Here is a 20,679-nt window from a genome sequence, read left to right on the forward strand (position 1 = left end):
GGGCTTGGGAACCTTTTGCCCCCCACATGGTGAAGCGGGGCAGATAATCAGGGTTGCACTGGGCTGTAGGGCGGCCCCACAGGGCTGGGAGGGGGGAGGCGCCCCCCCATCTTGTCCCAGTCAAGTCTCACCCCCCCCGTCCCACCCGTTTGCCAAGGCAGGCGCTTTCCATGGGGGCAGGGCCCCTCCACCGGCCAGCAGAGTCCAGTGGGGTGAGTGCTGCTCCGAGGTGCAGCCCCCCCCGGCAGTGCTCACAGACACAGGCCCCCCCCCCCCCGGCAGTGCTCACAGACACAGGCCAGTAGGGGTCACCCCCCCCCCCCCCGGCAGTGCTCACAGACACAGGCCAGCAGGCGTCACCCGCAGGCCCCCCCCCCGGCAGTGCTCACAGACACAGGCCAGCAGGGGTCACCCGCAGCCCCCCCCCGGCAGTGCTCACAGACACAGGCCAGTAGGGGTCACCCGCAGCCCCCCCCCCCGGCAGTGCTCACAGACACAGGCCAGTAGGGGTCACCCGCAGCCCCCCCCCAGGCAGTGCTCACAGACACAGGCCAGCAGGGGTCACCCGCAGCCCCCCCCCGGCAGTGCTCACAGACACAGGCCAGTAGGGGTCACCCGCAGCCCCCCCCCCCCAGGCAGTGCTCACAGACACAGGCCAGTAGGGGTCACCCGCAGCCCCCCCCCCAGGCAGTGCTCACAGACACAGGCCAGTAGGGGTCACCCGCAGCCCCCCCCCCAGGCAGTGCTCACAGACACAGGCCAGTAGGGGTCACCCACAGCCCCCCCCCCCGCAGTGCTCACAGACACAGGCCAGCAGGGGTCACCCGCAGCCCCCCCCCGGCAGTGCTCACAGACACAGGCCAGCAGGGGTCACCCGCAGGCCCCCCCCCGGCAGTGCTCACAGACACAGGCCAGCAGGGGTCACCCGCAGCCCCCCCCCGGCAGTGCTCACAGACACAGGCCAGCAGGGGTCACCCGCAGGCCCCCCCCCCCCCGGCAGTGCTCACAGACACAGGCCAGTAGGGGTCACCCGCTGCCCCCCCCCCCGGCAGTGCTCACAGACATAGGCCAGCAGGGGTCACCCGCAGCCCCCCCTCCCCCCGGCAGTGCTCTCAGACACAGGCCAGCAGGGGTCACCCACAGGCCCCCCCCCCGGCAGTGCTCACAGACACAGGCCAGCAGGGGTCACCCACAGCCCCCCCCCCCCCCGGCAGTGCTCACAGACACAGGTCAGCAGGGGTCACCCACAGCCCCCCCCCCCGGCAGTGCTCACAGACACAGGCCAGCAGGGGTCACCCGCAGCCCCCCCCCCCCCCGGCAGTGCTCACAGACACAGGCCAGCAGGGGTCACCCACAGCCCCCCCCCCCCCAGCAGTGCTCACAGACACAGGCCAGCAGGGGTCACCCCGGGCAGTGCTCACAGACACAGGCCAGCAGGGGTCACCCGCAGCCCCCCCCCCGGCAGTGCTCACAGACACAGGCCAGCAGGGGTCACCCGCAGCCCCCCCCCCCCGGCAGTGCTCACAGACACAGGCCAGCAGGGGTCACCCGCAGCCCCCCCCCCCCCGGCAGTGCTCACAGACACAGGCCAGCAGGGGTCACCCGCAGCCCCCCCCCCCCGGCAGTGCTCACAGACACAGGCCAGCAGGGGTCACCCGCAGCCCCCCCCCCCCGGCAGTGCTCACAGACACAGGCCAGCAGGGGTCACCCGCAGCCCCACCGGAGTGGAACCAGGGCCCCAAGAGCACAACTCCCTTTTGGGCTCCAGTGCTCGTGCGAAAAGGCCAGCGGCGTGTTCTTGCACGAGAGCAGCCGTGGCTTGTGCAACGCCGGTTTGGGCTCTGGCCGCGCTTTTGCACAAGACGTTTTTGCGGAAGCTCTCGTGCGCAGTGTCTTGCACAAACCCTGCAGTGCAGCTAAAGCCTCAGTGTGGAGCACGGGGGGGGGGGGGGAGGGTTAGGCAGTGGAAAAAGGGCCCAGGGAGGGGACCGTGCCCCCCCCCACTTCATAGGATGGGAGGCACCAGGCAGGGTTTACATGGCATGAGCAGAATTTGCCCCCTGGGGCCTTCGGGGGGGTTATACCCCCAGTGTAGGCGGGGGAGGGCTGTTCCCCTCTGTGGTGAACGTGGCCATAGCCGCTCCCTTCTCATCTAGCGTGGTCAGTTTCCCACGCCCCCCCCCCATGCCCATTTGACCCCTACAGCCCCCCCACGTGCCTTGGCTCTTTGTCACCGGAGCTGGGGGGACTTCACTGACTCAGCTGGACCCCTTGGAGCCCCTGAAGGGGGAGCTGCTCTACGCACAGCACCAGCAGGCCCTGCCCCCCGGGGCAGCTGGTCCCTCCCCGTCCCGGGCACTGTGCTCTGGGCGACGGGATGGCTCCCGGGCACGAGTGTCCAGCTGATGCCGCACACGCGCCTTGGTGCACGACATTTATTCCACACATGGGGTGAACCAACCCCTGGCCTGCTCTAGGGCCGGGCCCGGCGCTTACTGAGGGCGGCTTCTCGGCCAAAGGGACCCGCTCACGCAGCTGGAGGCCGCTCGGTAACCGCGCTCGGGGGCCGGCCAGCGCCCACCTGCCCTTGCCGCCGCGGGCCCCCGCCAAAGCCAGCTGGGCCGCAGCCGGGCGCCACTGGCTGAGCGTAACCATGTCCCACCCCCTCGGCGTTCATGCTCCTGGGGCTGTGGGGGGTTGGCGAGGCACTCACTCGCCCAGAGCCCAGCCGGGGAGGGGAGCGGCGAGGCAGCTGGCCGGTGTCGCTACAGGCAGGAGTCCCAGCCAGCCCCAGGCGCCAAACACGCCTGGACAAGCCGCGGTTTAGTCTGCGGGAAGAACCCCCAGGTGGTGGGACGGAAAGGGGCCGAGCTGAGCCCAGCAGCCCGGGCGCTCTCCATGCTCCCCCCCCCGCCGTTCCCGGACGGGCACCCGGCAGATCTAACCACTAGCCCCCCACCTCCGAGAGCCGGCGGGCGGTCGGACTGTGCCGGGGCGAGCCCTCCGCTGTCCATTCGGCTGCGTGCGAGCACATCCCGAGGGCTGGCCCAACACGGCCCTGTCGGAACGAGGCCCCCGCCATGGGGCGCGGCCCCCCACTCGCCTGCCTGTCACTCAGCCCGGGACCCGTGCTTGGGCTCACGCTTCAGGCACCTTCTGTAGAGCCCACGGGCCTCCCACAGCGGGGCCGAGGACCCGGGCCTCCTGGCTCCCCGCCCCCCCAACCGTCAGACCCCGCCCCCAACCAGAGCGGGGCCGAGGACCCAGGCCTCCTGGCTCCCCGCTCCCCCAACCATCAGACCCCGCCCCCAACCAGAGCAGGGCCGAGGACCCAGCCCTCCTGGCTCCCCGCCCCCCCAACCGTCAGACCCCGCCCCCAACCAGAGCGGGGCCGAGGACCCAGGCCTCCTGGCTCCCCGCTCCCCCAACCGTCAGACCCCGCCCCCAACCAGAGCAGGGCCGAGGACCCAGGCCTCCTGGCTCCCCGCCCCCCCAACCATCAGACCCCGCCCCTGACCAGAGCGGGGCCAAGGACCCAGGCGTCCTGGCTCCCAGCCCCCAATCGCGTCTCTTTCTGCACTTTTATTTATCAGAAATAGACACTTTTCCCTTGTGTACCAAGGCCCCAGGGGGAGGAGCAGGTGTCTACCCACAATGCCCGGCCCCAACAGCAGTCACGGGGGAGAATTTAAACTGTAGGGGGCTGGAAATCCTCAGTGTCCCCCGGCTCCCCCCTGCTCTAACCATCAGACACCACTTCCCTCCCCACCCCCACGCTGGAACACACCTCCCTTCTCGTGAACCCAGGAGTTCGGGCTCCCCAATCCCTACCCATAGCAGGGGAGGGCGATTCCTATGGGAATGATTCACCCCACGGCAGGGACGAGGGAGTGACCCCCGCTCATGGGCACCCCTTGCTGGCCCAGCGGAAGAAGTCACAGCGGGCACGGGGGTCGTCGGGGCGCCCTGGGGGCCGGGCACACACGTAGAAGCGCCGCCCACGGTTGGGGCCAGCTTTGCGGACAGTTCGCAGGGCGCAGGGCTCGCTGTGGGTCGGGCAGTGGGGTGGGGGGGCCGGGCCGGGCAGCACCGCACGCCAGCGGGCCAGGCTGGGCACCCGCCGTCTGCCCCACAGCACCTGCCACCTCCTCCAGGGGGCTCCTCACCCACTCCTTGTGCCCCACGGTATCACTGGGCCCCGGTGCATCTTGGGCCGGCTCTTCTCCACCCTGCCCCGGTGCATCTTGGGCCGGCTCTTGGCCATTCTGCCCCAGTGCATTGTGGGCCGGCTCCTGTGTCCTGCACCCCAGTGCATTCTGGGCCGGTTCCTGTGTCCTGCATCCCAGTGCATTCTGGGCTGGCTCCTGTGTCCTGCACCCCAGTGCATTCTGGGCTGGCTCCTGTGTCCTGCACCCCAGTGCATTCTGGGCCGGCTCCTGTCCACCCTGCCCTGCAGTAGCCTGGTCCATGCCTGGCCCCAGCCGGCCCTGCGCCACTCTGAAGTAACTCAGCAGGTTGCCCTGGCCGCTGCGTGAGTGTCTCCCCCTCCGCACGGCACCCGCCCGCCCCACCTTTGCCCCCTGACTCATCCCACCAGCCCCGGCATCCCCCAGGCCCCGCTCCACCCTGACCAGGAAGCGGCTGAGCTTTTGCTGGGTACCGGCGAACTCGGGCATGTGACGGGTGCAGAGCGGGGGGCAGCGAGGAGCAGGCAGGAAGGTGGCGGCCAGCTCGGCCAGCACGGGACAGTGGTCAGAGCCGGGCACTTCGGGCAGGATGCGGGCGTCCCGCAGCTCGGCCAGCGCCAGGGCCCGGTCGGCCAGGATGTAGTCCAGCCGCGTGCCGTGGTTGGTGAGGCGGGCGCCGGTGTCGATGCGCCAGCAGGTGAAGGCATAGGGCTGGCTGGGGTGCAGGAGGCGGAAGGTATCGACGAAAAGCCCCTGCCCATCTGGCGGCCACAAGAACCCATCCAGCCAGCGCCGGCCAGGGTGCTCCCGGAACGTCTCCTGGGGCAGGCAGAGGGCAGAGTCAGGATCCTGCAGAGGCCAGGCATCCTGGCTCCCTGCCCTAACCACTACTCGTCACTCCCCTCCCAGAGCAGGGGAGAGAGCCCAGGAGCCCTGGCTCCCACACCCACCCCGACTAGAAGCAGAGACCTGTGGGACACTCACCGGATCCCCCGGCTCGCAGTGGTCGATGGGCCGATGTGACGTGTTGATGTCCCCCAAGATCACGACGTGGCTGGAAGACAAGTGGGGCAAAGGGTCTGGTGAGATGAGCCCAGGCAGCGGGGTACAAAGGGGCAGCACACCTGGAGCCAGGAGGGGCTCTTAGAGGTGATGGGGGAGAGCTGAGGGGGTGACACAGGGCAGCCTGGACCCGCTGGCTCCGAGAAGCGGTTGGTTTTGGGCTGGAGGGGTCAGGGAAATCGAGGGGGGCACGTACCCACCATCTGTCAGGAGTGCCTCCGCCCGGCCCTGCAGCAGGCGGTAGAAGGCTGCCTGGTAGGCGGCACGCTCGGGGCGCTGGGGGTCGGCCCGGGGGCAGTACACGTTGATGACCGTCAGGGTGGTCTCCCGCTGCGCCGACGTGCTGGGGGAGCCAAGGGTAGAAAACACATTGCGGGAGGAGTCGGCATCTGCCCCCCCAGCACTTGGCAGCCACCATCCCCTCCCACTTAGCTCCCTGCCCCGCCCCTCACCGTATGCGATGGCGGGTGATCACCGCGCGCCCCTCGCTGTCCAGCGCCTTCAGCTCCTGGGGCGTGAAGTCCCCCAGGTCCCCGTAGCAGCCCACGGCACCAGCCTCCCCAGGCCGGGCCAGGAGCCCCGACAGCCCCTCCTCCGCGGCCAGCGGGGTGGCACTGTCCTTGCAGAAGGTGGCCACACCTGTGGGGGGAGCGAGAGGTCAGGGGGCCGGAGGCGCCGGGGCCCAGGGCGGGGGAGGGGCCAGGGGCCCCCTTACCTGAGTAGCCGCCGCGGGTCCGGCAGAAGCTGAAGTAGGAGTTGTAGCCGGGCACCAGGGCCAGCGGCTCCGCCAGCAGCTCCCCTGCGACACCGGCACAGGTTGGGCTCTGCCCGGCCCCGTGACCCCGCCCCCCGGCCCCGCCCCTCGCCCCGTGACCCCGCCCCCCGGCCCCCCCGCCCCTCGCCCCCCCCCGGCCCCGTGACCCCGCCCCCCCCCCCGCCCCCCGCCCAGCCCCGTGACCCCGCCCCTCGCCCCCCCCCCCGGCCCGGCCCCGTGACCCCGCCCCCGCCCCCCGCCCCCCCGGCCCCGCCCCCCGCCCCGTGACCCCGCCCCCCCCCAGGCCCGGCCCCGTGACCCCGCCCCCCTGACCCCGCCCCTTGATGTGTGCTCCTGCCCCCGTCCCCTAGCCCCACCCATGTGCCCCCGTGACCTCTGACCCCCTCCCCTCGTCCCGCCCCGTGACCTCTGGCCCACTCACGTGTCACGCGGGTCTCCTGCAGGCAAATCACGTCCCCGCCCAGCGCCCCGAGCCCCGCGGGACCCGGCCCGGCCCGCAGCCCGGCCACGTTCCAGCTCAGCAGCCGCATCCCGCTTCCCGCGCGCGGGAACGCCGGCAGCGTCACTTCCGCCCCGCGGGCGCTTTGCCAGCGTCACTTCCGCCCGTCCGCCTCTCACTGCCTTCACTTCCGCCCCTAGTTTAGTAACTAACGTCGCTTCCGCTCGCAACGCGGCCCAGCCCCTCTCCGGAAGCGAGGTTAGTCGCCCCGGAGCCCCGCCCCCATGCCAGGGCCACGCCCTTCGGGTCAGGCGCCGAGCTGGTTTCTGGGCGTTTATTGGCTCCCAGGAAGGCTCATCCCCACATCGGCCCCAGGAAGCTCCGCCCACTGCCGCCCTGCCCCGCCCCCTCGCCCTGGCTCCGCCCCCGCGCGCTGTCAGTGCCTCTTCTTCTTCTTCTCCTTGGGGGGGCGGCTGCGGCTGTCGCCCCGGCCCAGGCTGGCGCGGGACAGAGACTTGACCAGGGACAGGATCCGGCTGGGCTTCCTGCCTGCAGCGGGGCAGAGGGGCGGAGTCAGGGCGGGGGGGCTGGGAGGTTTGGGGGGCGGGAGGTGGGGGGCGGGGCTGGGAGGTGGGGGGGCTGGGGGCTCGGGGAGGGGGCTGGGGGTGCGGGGGCTGGGGGGGCAGGGGGGCTGGGGGCTCGGGGAGGTTTGGGGGGCAGGGGGCTGGGAGGTGGGGGGGCTGGAGGTGTGCGGGGCAGGGGGGCTGCGAGGTGGGGGGCTGGGGGCTCGGGGAGGTTTGGGGGCAGGGGGCTGGGGGTTTGGGGGGCTGGAGGTGGGGGGCGGGGCTGGGGGCTCGGGGAGGTTTGGGGGGCGGGGCTGGGGGGGCTGGGGGCTCGGGGAGGTTTGGGGGGCAGGGGGCTGGGAGGTGGGGGGGCTGGAGGTGTGCGGGGCAGGGGGGCTGCGAGGTGGGGGGCTGGGGGCTCGGGGAGGTTTGGGGGCAGGGGGCTGGGGGTTTGGGGGGCTGGAGGTGGGGGGCGGGGCTGGGGGCTCGGGGAGGTTTGGGGGGCGGGGCTGGGGGGGCTGGGGGCTCGGGGAGGTTTGGGGGGCAGGGGGCTGGGAGGTGGGGGGGCTGGAGGTGTGCGGGGCAGGGGGGCTGCGAGGTGGGGGGCTGGGGGCTCGGGGAGGTTTGGGGGCAGGGGGCTGGGAGGTGGGGGGGCTGGAGGTTTGGGGGGCTGGAGGTGGGGGGCGGGGCTGGGGGCTCGGGGAGGTTTGGGGGGCGGGGCTGGGGGGGCTGGGGGCTCGGGGAGGTTTGGGGGGCAGGGGGCTGGGAGGTTTGGGGGGCTGGAGGTGGGGGGCGGGGCTGGGGGTGGGGGGGCTGGGGGCTCGGGGAGGTTTGGGGGGCGGGGCTGGGGGGGCTGGGGGCTCGGGGAGGTTTGGGGGGCAGGGGGCTGGGAGGTGGGGGGGCTGGAGGTGTGCGGGGCAGGGGGGCTGGGAGGTTTGGGGGGCTGGAGGTGGGGGGGCAGGGGGCGTGGGAAAAGCTGGGGGTAGGGGGCCGTCCGCCTACCCCGGCCCTGCGACGATTTGCTCCGGCTGCTGCCCCCGCCTCGCTCAGCCCGCCTGGGAACAAAGGCCAGTGAGAGGCCGGGCTCCCCGCGTGCCCCCCACATCTGCCCCCCCGCCGGCTCCTCTCTTACCCGCCGGGCTCTTTCTTCCGGCCGCTAGGGGGGCTGCCCTGGCCCCGCTCCCGGGCGGCCGGGGTCTCCTCCGGGGACTCGGCCAGGCTCCTGCGCTCCCCGCTGCACCCGCTTCGCTGCGACCCCTTCCCCGCACTGGGGGGCCTGCGGGGCGGCGAGGGGCCGAGGCTGGGGGGGCTCCGGCTCCGGACGCTCTCGCGGTCACCCTGGGACTGGCTGGGGGTCCGGAAGCTGCGGACGCTCAAGGCGCCCGGGTCCCCCTCCTGGGGGAAGAGCGACTCCAGGCTCTGGGGGGAGAGGGGGGGTCAGCAGAGCCCCGCCCCCGCCGCCCCCTCCCCTCCCCTCCCCTCCCTGGCGGCGGCCGCCTCACCCCGCTGGTCTCCTGGCTGGCGGCGGGGTGCAGGGGGTCCCCGGGGTCCCCCGGCAGGGCCTGGCTGCCGGCCGCGGGCGGCCGCAGGAGGTTGATGAGTTGCACCCACATGTCGAAGAGGTCGTGGCGCGCCTCGGCCTGCGGGCAGAGCTGCAGGTAGAAGGAGCGGCCGCTGGCCAGCTTCAGTCGCACCTGCAGCATCTCGCTGTCGTGCACCGAGATCTTCACGAACCGCAGCGGGAGCAGCCTGCGGGGACAGCAGGGGCTGTGAGGCTCGCGGAGGGGCTGCGGGGCGAAGGAAAAGGCTCCGGCAGGGCTGGGGTCAGGGGCTGCGGGTCTGGAGCGAGGGGCGCCGGCGGGGCTGGGGGGCAGCGCGGCAGGAGAGCGGGGCGCCGGCAGGACTTGTGGGGGGGAGTGAGGGGCGCCGGCAGGGCTGGGGGGCAGCGGGGCAGGAGAGCGGGGCGCCCGCAGGGCTTGTGGGGGGGAGTGAGGGGCGCCGGCAGGGCTGGGGGGGGGCAGGGGCTGCGGCTCGGGAGTGAGGCACCAGCGAGGCTGGGCGGGCGAGCAGGCTGATGTCGGTGAAGGGCTCCGTTCATGGGGGGGGGGTCTCACCTGGTGAGCTCTAGCGCCTTGGCAGGGGCCCCCCCACGACCCCGGCTCCCCTCAGAGGGGACCACAGGCCGGGCCAGCAGCAGCACGTTGGGCACCAGGAGGGCAGGGCTGGTGCAGGCCACGCCCACCGTGACCACACGGACACGATTGTGCACGTCCACCACCTCCCCACGCTTGCTGATCTGGGAGTGATTAGGGGGAGGTTAGCGCCTCTCCGCCCCGCCCCTGGCAGGGGTCGCTCTGATGTCCCCCACCCCAAGCGGAATGCATGTTTGCACGTGGAGGTGACGTGTGTCAGAAGCCTCCCCCAGCTCTCCCTCCTCGCAGCAGCGCCTGGGGGGCTGGAGGGGGCAGGTGGGAGGCCCCTGGCCTGCACCTCACTGATCGCCCCGCCCCCAGCTCTAAGCCCCGCCCCCGCACCTGGATGAAGTCGCTCTCGAAGATCGGGGCGTACTGGAAGATCTCGTACTCGCCGGCCCGGAGCTGGCGCTGCAGCGGCCCCATGGCCGTGTTCATGAGCCCCCGCGCCTGGTCGCTCTCCGCCGTGTAGTGCGGCAGCGCCAAGTCCTCCTCGTACATCCCCCCGGCCTAGAGCGAGCGGGGACAGAGCCCGGGCGCCTGGGTTCTCCCTGCAGGGGGAGGGGAGCCGGGGGGGCCGGGGGGGCCGGGCGCCTGGGTTCTCCCTGCAGGGGGAGGGGAGCCGGGGGGCCGGGTGCCTGGGTTCTCCCTGCAGGGGGAGGGGAGCCGGGGGGGGGGCCGGGCGCCTGGGTTCTCCCTGCAGGGGGAGGGGAGCCGGGGGGGCCGGGCGCCTGGGTTCTCCCTGCAGGGGGAGGGGAGCCGGGGGGGCCGGGCGCCTGGGTTCTTCCTGCAGGGGGAGGGGAGCCGGGGGGGGCCGGGCGCCTGGGTTCTCCCTGCAGGGGGAGGGGAGCCGGGGGGGCCGGGCGCCTGGGTTCTCCCTGCAGGGGGAGGGGAGCCGGGGGGGCCGGGCGCCTGGGTTCTTCCTGCAGGGGGAGGGGAGGGGGGGGGCCGGGCGCCTGGGTTCTCCCTGCAGGGGGAGGGGAGCCGGGGGGGGCCGGGCGCCTGGGTTCTTCCTGCAGGGGGAGGGGAGCCGGGGGGGGGCCGGGCGCCTGGGTTCTCCCTGCAGGGGGAGGGGAGCCGGGGGGGGGGGGCCGGGAGCCTGGGTTCTCCCTGCAGGGGGAGGGGAGCCGGGGGGGGGGGCCGGGCGCCTGGGTTCTCCCTGCAGGGGGAGGGGAGCCGGGGGGGGGCCGGGCGCCTGGGTTCTCCCTGCAGGGGGAGGGGAGGGGGGGGGCCGGGCGCCTGGGTTCTCCCTGCAGGGGGAGGGGAGTCGGGGGGGGGGGGGGGCCGGGCGCCTGGGTCCTGTTCGCAGGCTGGTGGTTATTGGGCCTTTTGAGCCGAGACACCCCGCTCCCCGAGCCCGCCCCCATTGGGGCGTATCACAATGAACCACTTGGGGGGGGGGCAGTGGAAAACCTCTCTCCCGGCTTCATACTGGTTCCAGTTCCACCTGCCGAGCGCCAAGCCCCGCCCCTCGTTCTATGCCCCGCCTCCTCGTTCCATGCTCCAGCGGGGGGGGGTCTAGCCCCCCCCCCACGTGGGGCTGCGGCTCTCACCTCTGCTGCCCCTATGGGGCGGTGGCAGCTATGGGGGGGATCTCCAGCTCCCACTGCCCCCACCCTCTTCCCCCCGCCGGGAAAGGGGAAATTATGACGTAATTCTCCCCTGTGTGACATCACGCGGATGAAATGTAGCACATGCCACACCCAAGATGGCGCGCGGGGAGTGCACAAGTTTCGACACAACAAATATGGCGGCCTGCGTGCTTCCGCCACACACAATAGGGTATCCTCGCGCACGCCCACAGCGGCCTCTCCCAAGACGGCGCTCGCATGCCCCCGCCTATTGTACCCCCCCGGCAACAGAGGCCACTGGGACTAAGGTTCCAGCCTGGTTCTGTGAATGGGGGGAGCAGGCCCAGGGCTCTGTATCCCTTGCACCCCGCACAGCCCCCACCCTTCTTCCTCTTATTCCTTCCCCGGGGGGATCGGACAAGGCAGGCTCCATACTCGCTCCTCGCCCCTGCTCCAGCATTCAACACCCCCCACAGGCTGAAGAATAAAGACCCCCCCCCCCCTTGCCAGCCTACCCCCTGCAGCTGAAGGGGGCACATGGCGCTTAGGCTGTCCCTGGGCCCTAGGGAACACCATAGCCAGAGGGGAATTCCTCCTGGAGGAGCAGCCAGCTGGCACTTTAATAATAGAGCCAGGCTGCTCGGGCAAAGAATTGAACCAGCAACCTGACCCCGAGGGAGTCATCACGGTGCAGGCTCTCTCAGCCATGCCAAGGGTGGCCTTGAGAGAGGAGGGGAGCTACAATTAAGCTCACAACAAAGGCAACACAGAGAAAGCTGCTGTAGATCATTGCCAGCAGAAATTGACAACTGTAGAAAACTGATGAGGGAAGATAAGAGACTCGAGACTCCCTGGTTCTCCTCTCCCCCCCCCCCCCCCCTCCAGCAGGGTCCACTATGGAGTAGCTGATGGCCTGAGGCCATGTGACAATTTTCTCATTGAGCAGACAATGAAGAATCCCCAGCAGGGTGCTATGGGTTCAGTACTCAATGGAAACCACTTCAAGGCAGACTTGTTAAATAAATAGCTCAGTAGCAGGGTGGGGGAAAGCAGCCAGCAAGTCGAGGACATAGCTCTAGCAGCTTCTAGCCAGAGCAGGGGCTAAAGAGACATTTTTAAAAATCACAAGATCTTGCTCTGGTGTAATGGGGGCTCCGGCCACTCGTAGCCAGTGTCACTGTGGCATGCACTGGTGGCTGGTGTGATTCCTACTGTACTGGTCTGCAGATAGAGAGAGGGGGTGTGTGTGTGCGCGCACGCACGGGCCCCCCAGGCTGGATGATCCTGGCTCCTGTGACAAGAAGTCTGTGCTACACTGTGTCCCTGGGACCTAACAAACTTTTCTACCTGCCACCTGGCTTCAGGGGACAGTTGCATCCAGGAGTTTAAAGAGCTGGTCCAGGAGCTTGTTGGAGCCCTAGTTCTGATTTCTAGGAAGGCCCACAGGCATGGAAGCAAGCCGGGGATGCCACTAGTGGAAGAAGGCAGAGGCGTGGCATCCATCCAGAAGACCACAGGGAAGCAGGTGAAAGGGGACTCCAGGAATTTTAGAAACATGAAGGTAATAGAAACCAGCCCGCAGTTCTCAATCAAAACTAACCATGTTTTGTGGAGGTTAGAGAGGAGAGAGACCCTTGAGATCCACAAGGAGCACTTAAAGACGAGAAAGTCATTGCGGAGAAACTAAGTGAATTCTTTGCTTCCGTCTTCACAGCTGAGGCTGTCAGGGAGATTCCCAAACCTGACCCATCCGTTGTAGGTGACAAAGCTGAGGACCTGTCACAGATTGAAGCGTCATTAGAGGAGGTTTTGGAATTAATTGATAAACTGAACAGTGACAAGTCACCAGGGCTGGATGGCATTCACCCAAGAGTCCTCAAAGCACTCAAATGGGAAATTGCGGAACTGTTAACTATGGGTTAACCTATCCTTTAAATCGGCTTCTGTACCTAATGCCTGGAAGGTAGCTAATGTAACGTGAATATTTAAAAAGGGCTCTAGAGGCGATCCTGGCAATTACAGACTGGTAATTGCCAGTACCAGGCAAATTAGTTGAAACAATAGTAAAGAACAGAATTGTCAGACACACAGATCATCATTTGTTGGGCAAAAGTCAACATGGTTTCTGTAAAGGGAAATCGTGTCTTCCTAATCTATTAGAGTCCTTCGAAGGGGTCAACAAACATATGGCCAAGGGGGATCCAGTAGATATAATGCACTTAGATTTCCAGAAAGCCTTTGACAAGATCATAAGAGGGAAGGTCCTTTCATGGATCGGGAACTGGTTGAAAGACAGGAAACAAAGGATAGGAATAGATGGTACATTTTCAGAATGGGGAGGGGTAACTGGTGGTGTTCCAAGGGTCAGTCCTGGGACCAATCCTATTCAACTTATTCACAAATGATCCAGAGAAAGGGGTAAGCAGTGAGGTGGCAAAGTTTGCTGACGATATTAAACTGCTCAAGGTAGGTAAGACCAAAGCAGACTGGGAAGAACTTAAAAAAGTTCTCACCAAACTGAGTGACTGGGCAACAAAATGGCAAATGAAACTGAATGTGGCTAAGTGTAAAGTAATGCACATCGGGAAAAATAACCCCGACTATACGTACAGTGTGATGGGGGCTAATTTAGCTACGACAAATCAGGGAAGATCTTGGAGTCATCGTGGATAGTTCTCTGAAGACGTCCACGCAGTGCACAGCGGCAGTCAAAAACGCAAAGAGGGTGTTAGGAATTATTAAGAAAGGGATGGAGAATCAGCTGGAGAATATCTTATTGCCCTTGTATAAATCCATGGAACACCCACATCTGGAATACGTACAGATGTGGTCTCATCTCAAAAGAGATATATTGGCATTAGAAAAGGTTCAGAGAAGGGCAACTAAAATGCTGAGGGGTTTGGAACGGGTCCCATATGAGGAGAGATTAAAGCGACTGGGACGTTTCAGCTTGGAAAAGAGGAGACTAAGGGGGGATACGATCGAGGTCTATAAAATCATGAGTGGGGTGGAGAAAGTGAGTAAGGAAAAGTTGTTTACTTGTTCCCATAATATAAGAACTAGGGGCCACCAAATGAAATGAATGGGCAGCAGGTTTAAACCAAACCAAAGGAAGTTCTTCTCACAGCGCTTAGTCACTTGCGGAACTCCTCGCCTGAGGAGGCTGGGAGGGCGAGGACTAGAACAGAGTTCAAGAGAACTAGATACATTCATGGAGCTTGTGACAGAGGGTGGAGATGGCTGACGGGAGAGAGATCCCTTGATCATTCCCTGGTTGGTTCCCTCCCTCTGGGCCACCTGGCACCGGCCACTGTTGGCCGACAGGACACTGGGCGGGATGGGCTGACACCACGACATCACCATTAACACCCTCCTAGGGTGGAATAAGCCCGGCCAGCCGTCTCACAACGGAACAGTCGGCCAGCTTCCGCCCGTTGGTGCTGGACCTGACGCCCGGCCACAGGCAGGAGGGAAAGTCCCGGTGGAGGACTCGCAGCTGACGCCTTGCAGGAGGGGAAATCAGGCAGACGACTGGTCCCTGCTCCTGCCAACGGGCAAAGCGTTTGAACAGGGCGCAGCACAAAGGCGCCCGCGTGGGAACACAGGGCCGGGCGGCAGGTTCAGGACGACGATGGGAGACCGGGGTGGGCAGAGGGGTCACGGGATGACCCATGTGTTCCACCACCGGCCTGAGCGCGGCTGGACGGGTCTCACTACCAACCCTCCTCCAGCGAGGGGGCGAGACCGTCTGGAAGGGGGGCGCTGCCGCTGAACTCTGGGAGGGGTGAGTAGCGGAGCAGCCCCCCAAGCGCGTGTGCGCGAGCGCCTTCCCCCCTTGAAGCATGTCGTGCTGGTAACGGAGCTGCGCAAGGCTGGGCCCCGCCCGCTCCGGCCCCTGCGCCCGCCCGCCCGCCCCGGAGGAAGACACGCCAGCCGGCTTTCTTACCAAGAGTGCGCTTTTATTTTTTGAGTTTTTTTTGTCTTTTTTTTTTTTTTTAGGGGGGAATTATTTTTTTAAACCTCAGGGCATCCCCCCTTTTTTCCCCTCCCCCTCCACAGGGGCCCAACGGGGCAGGGGGGCAGGAAGGGCCTGGGGAAAAGGGAAGGATCGAGAAACCAAAGCCGATTGTATCGTCGTCTCATCTGTCCGGCTCACGTCAACACATTCCAAGCACAACTTAAGAAATGCAAACTAAACCAAAAAAAATATATATATATTTATATATATCATTTGTCTTCTCTCCGGACGCACGGGGGGAGAGGGCGCTGGCTCTCCGGCGGGGGCCGCCACCTCGGAAAGGGAGGGGGTGGAGATCCGCTAAGCCCTGCCCCCATGGCCAGGCCCTACCCCCAGTCTGCCTCAGTACAAAACGCGCCGTGGAGGCGGGGCGCCCGGCCCGCTCAGGCCAGGCCAAACCCTTCGGAGCACTCCTGGATGGCCAGTAGCAGCATGTGGCGTAGCTTCTCGTAGCTCTCGTAGGCGGGGAGGTCGAGCTGGTTGAAACTGGGGGGGCGGGAGAAACCACTGAGGGGGGGCAGGAGGCCAAGGCCCCCCCATTCTAGGATGGGACACGGTTTCCACCCCCACCGAGGAGCTCACAGACCCCACCCCGACTTCCCTACGTGCCCCCCAGGGACCCTGCGGCGTGTCTGCGCTGGCCACCCCCTTTCAGGGACCCTGCGGCGTGTCCACGCTGCCCCCCCCGGATCCTCTAGCCTGTGTCTGCGTTGCCCCCATGGCCAGGCGGCTGGCCACGCCCCCCCGGGGACCCTGTGTCCACGCCGCCCCCACGGCCAGGCCCCCCCGGGGACCCTGTGTCCACGCCGCCCCCACGGCCAGGCCCCCCCGGGGACCCTGTGTCCACGCCGCCCCCACGGCCAGGCCCCCCCGGGGACCCTGTGTCCACGCCGCCCCCACGGCCAGGCCCCCCCGGGGACCCTGTGTCCACGCCGCCCCCACGGCCAGGCCCCCCGGGGACCCGTGTCCACGCCGCCCCCACGGCCAGGCCCCCCCGGGGACCCGTGTCCACGCCGCCCCCACGGCCAGGCCCCCCCGGGGACCCTGTGTCCACGCCGCCCCCACGGCCAGGCCCCCCCGGGGACCCTGTGTCCACGCCGCCCCCACGGCCAGGCCCCCCCGGGGACCCTGTGTCCACGCCGCCCCCACGGCCAGGCCCCCCCGGGACGCTGCGGCTTGTGCGCTGCCGCCCGGCCTCACCACGTGTGAGCAGAAGGCAGCCTGTCGGTGGAGCGGTCGTCACGGTGGATCTGGAACTTCTGGATGCCGTTCATGCCCTCCAGGGCGGCGAAACCCTGCAGCGGGACCTTGGAGGTGCCCGTCACAAACTGCAGGAACTTGGCTCGGTCCGCCTGGTCGAAGGAGCGCAGGGCACGCCAGAACCACTGGATCTGCCGGGGGGGAGGCGCGTCAGAGCAGCCAGGGGAGCTGGGACAGGCGGACAGCCACACACGCCACGCCCAAGGCCCCGCAGGACACACCCAGCAGGGGCAGCCCCCCACGCCACGCCCAAGGCCCCACACGCCACGCCCGAGGCCCCGCAGGACACACCCAGCAGGGGCAGCCCCCCACGCCACGCCCAAGGCCCCGCAGGACACACCCAGCAGGGGCAGCCCCCCACGCCACGCCCAAGGCCCCGCAGGACACACCCAGCAGGGGCAGCCCCCCACGCCACGCCCGAGGCCCCGCAGGACACACCCAGCAGGGGCAGCCCCCCACGCCACGCCCAAGGCCCCCCACGCCACGCCCAAGGCCCCCCACGCCACGCCCAGCAGGGGCAGCCCCACACGCCACGCCCGAGACCCCACACGCCACGCCCGAGGCCCCAGCCCCACCTGGATGGAGTTGGACTGGTACTTGTGGTACTCGGTGTTGGACTTGAGGTCGTCGATGTCGATGGTGGGCAGCCCCGAGATGAGCAGCTCCAGCTCCTGCTCCGTGAAGATGGAGATGAGGCGCTTGGGGATGATCTCGTAGAAACCCTCCAGGAAGGCGGCCAGCTGCTTGCGGATGGCTCCTAGGGGAGGAAGCAGAGTCAGCCAGCCCCTGGGCCCCACGCCCTCCTGCAGCCAGGAGAGGGGAGGCTCCGGCCCAGCCCAGCAGCTCTGGGGCGTGTTAGGGTAGGTCCTACAGAAACCGCCTACCCGTCATCCTCATCTGGCAGACCAGGTGCACGTACTCCTTCTTGTTCTCCTCCGTCACCAGGATATTGGCCCCGTTGGGCTTCAGGTCCCGCACCTCGCACACGCCGAACTCCTGCACCTGGGGGCAGGGACAGCGGGTGAGGGGGGCAGGGACAGCAGGGCACAAGCCCCCGCCCCGCCCAGCCGCCCCGGGGAACCCCGCTACCTCAGTGCTGAAGGTGAGGTCATAGCCGAGCGTGGACACGTCGTTCTCCAGCAGGTAGACCAGGCCCTGGTAGAAGTGGTAATCCTCGCTCTCCATGTCCGTGTACCTGGGGGGCAGGACGGGGTTAGGGAGGTCCCACGGCCCCCGCCGTGCCCCGCGCCCCCGCCCCCTGCCGCCGGGCGCACCTCACGGACTTGCCCAGGATGTGCTTGTAGAAGGAGCGGGTGAAGTAGCACTCCAGCAGGCGGTTGTCGTACACGGCCTTGGCCACGATGCGGCCCACGAACTTGAAGTAGCTCAGGTGGTTGGGGTTGCAGTGGGACGAGGGGTTGATGGTGTAGGTGACGCGGTCGCCGGGCGAGGTGCGGAACAGGGCGTACATGGGGTTGAACATCTCCCGCGAGATGATCATGTACCACTCACGCAGCAGCCCGCCCGCGTCCTGCCCCTCCTCCCCCTCGAACACGATGTACCTGTGGGAGGCGGGGCTTAGGGGCAGGCGGCTCCGCCCATCTCGTCTCCCCCTCCTCCCCACCACACAGCCCCCCCATGTACCTGCGGGAGGCGGGGCTTAGGGGGCAGGCGGCTCCGCCCATCTCGTCTCCCCCTCCTCCCCGCCACACAGCCCCCCCATGTACCTGCGGGAGGCGGGGCTTAGGGGCAGGCGGCTCCGCCCATCTCGTCTCCCCCTCCTCCCCGCCACACAGCCCCCCCATGTACCTGCGGGAGGCGGGGCTTAGGGGGCAGGCGGCTCCGCCCATCTCGTCTCCCCCTCCTCCCCACCACACAGCCCCCCCATGTACCTGTGGGAGGCGGGGCTTAGGGGGCAGGCGGCTCCGCCCATCTCGTCTCCCCCTCCTCCCCGCCACACAGCCCCCCCCCCCATGTACCTGCGGGAGGCGGGGCTTGGGGGCAGGCGGCTCCGCCCATCTCGTCTCCCCCTCCTCCCCACCACACAGCCCCCCCATGTACCTGCGGGAGGCGGGGCTTAGGGGGCAGGCGGCTCCGCCCATCTCGTCTCCCGTCCCGCCACGCAGCCCCCCCCACACCATGTACCTGCAGGAGGCGGGGCTTAGGGGAAGGGCGGCTCCACCCCATCTCCTGTCTCCCCCACCCAGCTCTTCCCCCTCCCACACCATGTACCTGGGGGAGGCGGGGCTTGGGGGCAGCAGCTCCGCCCCATCTTCTGTCTTCCCCCTCCCCCACCATGAACCTGGGAAGGGGAAGGGTTGGGGCGGAACATGCACAGCCACACCCACTCCTCCTGCCCCTCCTCCCGTGGGAGGGTAGAGCGCAGGACCCTCGACACCCTCGCGGCTGCCCCCCAGGGAGAAGCGGGGCTCACAGTCTGTTCTTCATCTCCTCGGGCGACTTGCGGTGCAGCTCCCGGTACGAGTCCTCGAAGACGTGGTCACGGCGCACGTGCACGGCCATGTCCTCCTTCCGCAGCCCCTCGTCCAGCCGCTCCAGTTCCTGGCGGAAGTACCTGGGGGGAGGGCAGGCGTCGGCCTGGGGAACCCCTTGCCACGCCCCCTGCCCCACCCCCAGGAGCTGGGGAAACCCCGCCACCAGCCACGCCCCCTGCCCCACCCCCAACGCCTGAGGCAGAGCCCCACCCCCCAGGACCCGGGGAGCCCCCTGCCCCACCCCCCTTCGTACTTGCGCTTGACGTCGAAGTCCAGCACGCGGATGTAGTCCACCAGGACGGCGAAGGGCCCGTCGGCCAGGTGGGTGGTGGACTGCCGGAGGATCTGGTTCAGCACCGTGCGGTGGGTCTCTGCAGGTGGGACACGGGGGTGACTCTTCGCTCTTCCCCCCCTCAGCTCCCCAGGAACCTCCCCGGCTTTACAACCCCCCCCCCCCACGCTGCCCCTTGTGCCAACCGGGCCCCAATTCCCCCCAGGGCTCTGCCCCGCCCATCCCCTCACGCTGCCCCTTGTGCCAACCGGGCCCCAATTCCCCCCAGGGCTCTGCCCCGCCCATCCCCTCACACTGCCCCTTGTGCCAACCGGGCCCCAATTCCCCCAGGGCTCTGCCCCGCCCAGCCCCTCACGCTGCCCCTGTGCCAACCGGGCCCCAATTCCCCCCAGGGCTCTGCCCCCCCCAACCCCTCACGCTGCCCCTTGTGCCAACCGGGCCCCAATTCCCCCCAGGGCTCTGCCCCGCCCATCCCCTCACGCTGCCCCTTGTGCCAACCGGGCCCCAATTCCCCCCAGGGCTCTGCCCCGCCCATCCCCTCACGCTGCCCCTGTGCCAACCGGGCCCCAATTCCCCCCAGGGCTCTGCCCCGCCCAGCCCCTCACGCTGCCCCTGTGCCAACCGGGCCCCAATTCCCCCCAGGGCTCTGCCCCCCCCAACCCCTCACGCTGCCCCTTGTGCCAACCGGGCCCCAATTCCCCCCAGGGCTCTGCCCCGCCCATCCCCTCACGCTGCCCCTTGTGCCAACCGGGCCCCAATTCCCCCCAGGGCTCTGCCCCCCCCAACCCCTCACGCTGCCCCTTGTGCCAACCGGGCCCCAATTCCCCCCAGGGCTCTGCCTCCCCCAACCCCTCACGCTGCCCCTTGTGCCAACCGGGACCCAATTCCCCCCAGGGCTCTGCCCCGCCCAGCCCCTCACGCTGCCCCTTGTGCCAACCGGGCCCCAATTCCCCCCAGGGCTCTGCCCCCCCCAGCTCCATACGCTGCCCCTTGTGCCAACCGGGCCCCAATTCCCCCCAGGGCTCTGCCCCCCCCATCCCCCCACGCTGCCCCTTGTGCCAACCGGGCCCCAATTCCCCCAGGGCTCTGCCCCGCCCAGCCCCTCACGCTGCCCCTGTGCCAACCGGGCCCCAATTCCCCCCAGGGCTCTGCCCCCCCCAACCCCTCACGCTGCCCCTTGTGCCAACCGGGCCCCAATTCCCCCCAGGGCTCTGCCCCGCCCATCCCCTCACGCTGCCCCTTGTGCCAACCGGGCCCCAATTCCCCCAGGGCTCTGCCCCGCCCAGCCCCTCACGCTGCCCCTTGTGCCAACCGGGCCCCAATTCCCCCCAGGGCTCTGCCCCCCCCAGCTCCATACGCTGCCCCTTGTGCCAACCGGGCCCCAATTCCCCCCAGGGCTCTGCCCCCCCCATCCCCCCACGCTGCCCCTTGTGCCAACCGGGCCCCAATTCCCCCCAGGGCTCTGCCCCCCCAGCCCCTCACGCTGCCCCTGTGCCAACCGGGCCCCAATTCCCCCCAGGGCTCTGCCCCGCCCATCCCCTCACGCTGCCCCTTGTGCCAACCGGGCCCCAATTCCCCCCAGGGCTCTGCCTCCCCCAACCCCTCACGCTGCCCCTTGTGCCAACCGGGCCCCAATTCCCCCCAGGGCTCTGCCCCCCCAGCCCCTCACGCTGCCCCTTGTGCCAACCGGGCCCCAATTCCCCCCAGGGCTCTGCCCCGCCCATCCCCTCACGCTGCCCCTTGTGCCAACCGGGCCCCAATTCCCCCCAGGGCTCTGCCTCCCCCAACCCCTCACGCTGCCCCTTGTGCCAACCGGGCCCCAATT

General features: G+C 68.6%; 2 protein-coding genes across 2 annotated transcripts in view; both read right to left on the reverse strand.

The window, feature by feature from the left end:
* Window positions 1–3,624: 3,624 nt before the first annotated feature.
* Window positions 3,625–10,670, reverse strand: APEX2 (apurinic/apyrimidinic endodeoxyribonuclease 2). The gene is given in 12 exon segments (XM_089770209.1): window positions 3,625–4,106; window positions 4,108–5,006; window positions 5,172–5,241; window positions 5,450–5,592; window positions 5,702–5,888; window positions 5,965–6,048; window positions 6,446–7,012; window positions 8,159–8,445; window positions 8,529–8,775; window positions 9,141–9,322; window positions 9,561–9,728; window positions 10,651–10,670. Coding segments are annotated over 11 exon segments (3,030 nt in total). The 5' UTR covers window positions 9,720–9,728; window positions 10,651–10,670; the 3' UTR covers window positions 3,625–3,901.
* A 4,317-nt stretch (window positions 10,671–14,987) lies between these two features.
* Window positions 14,988–20,679, reverse strand: part of HUWE1 (HECT, UBA and WWE domain containing E3 ubiquitin protein ligase 1) — a 65,940-nt gene continuing 60,248 nt past the window's right edge. The window contains 8 exon segments of the mRNA XM_089770217.1: window positions 14,988–15,293; window positions 16,008–16,198; window positions 16,643–16,824; window positions 16,952–17,069; window positions 17,157–17,262; window positions 17,342–17,629; window positions 18,502–18,642; window positions 18,816–18,933. Coding sequence (XP_089626343.1) covers window positions 15,191–15,293; window positions 16,008–16,198; window positions 16,643–16,824; window positions 16,952–17,069; window positions 17,157–17,262; window positions 17,342–17,629; window positions 18,502–18,642; window positions 18,816–18,933 — 1,247 coding nt within the window. The 3' untranslated portion in view covers window positions 14,988–15,190.

This window comes from Pelodiscus sinensis, chromosome 18 (assembly GCF_052426305.1).
Source record: "Pelodiscus sinensis isolate ZL-2025 chromosome 18, ASM5242630v1, whole genome shotgun sequence".
NCBI lineage: Eukaryota > Metazoa > Chordata > Testudines > Trionychidae > Pelodiscus > Pelodiscus sinensis.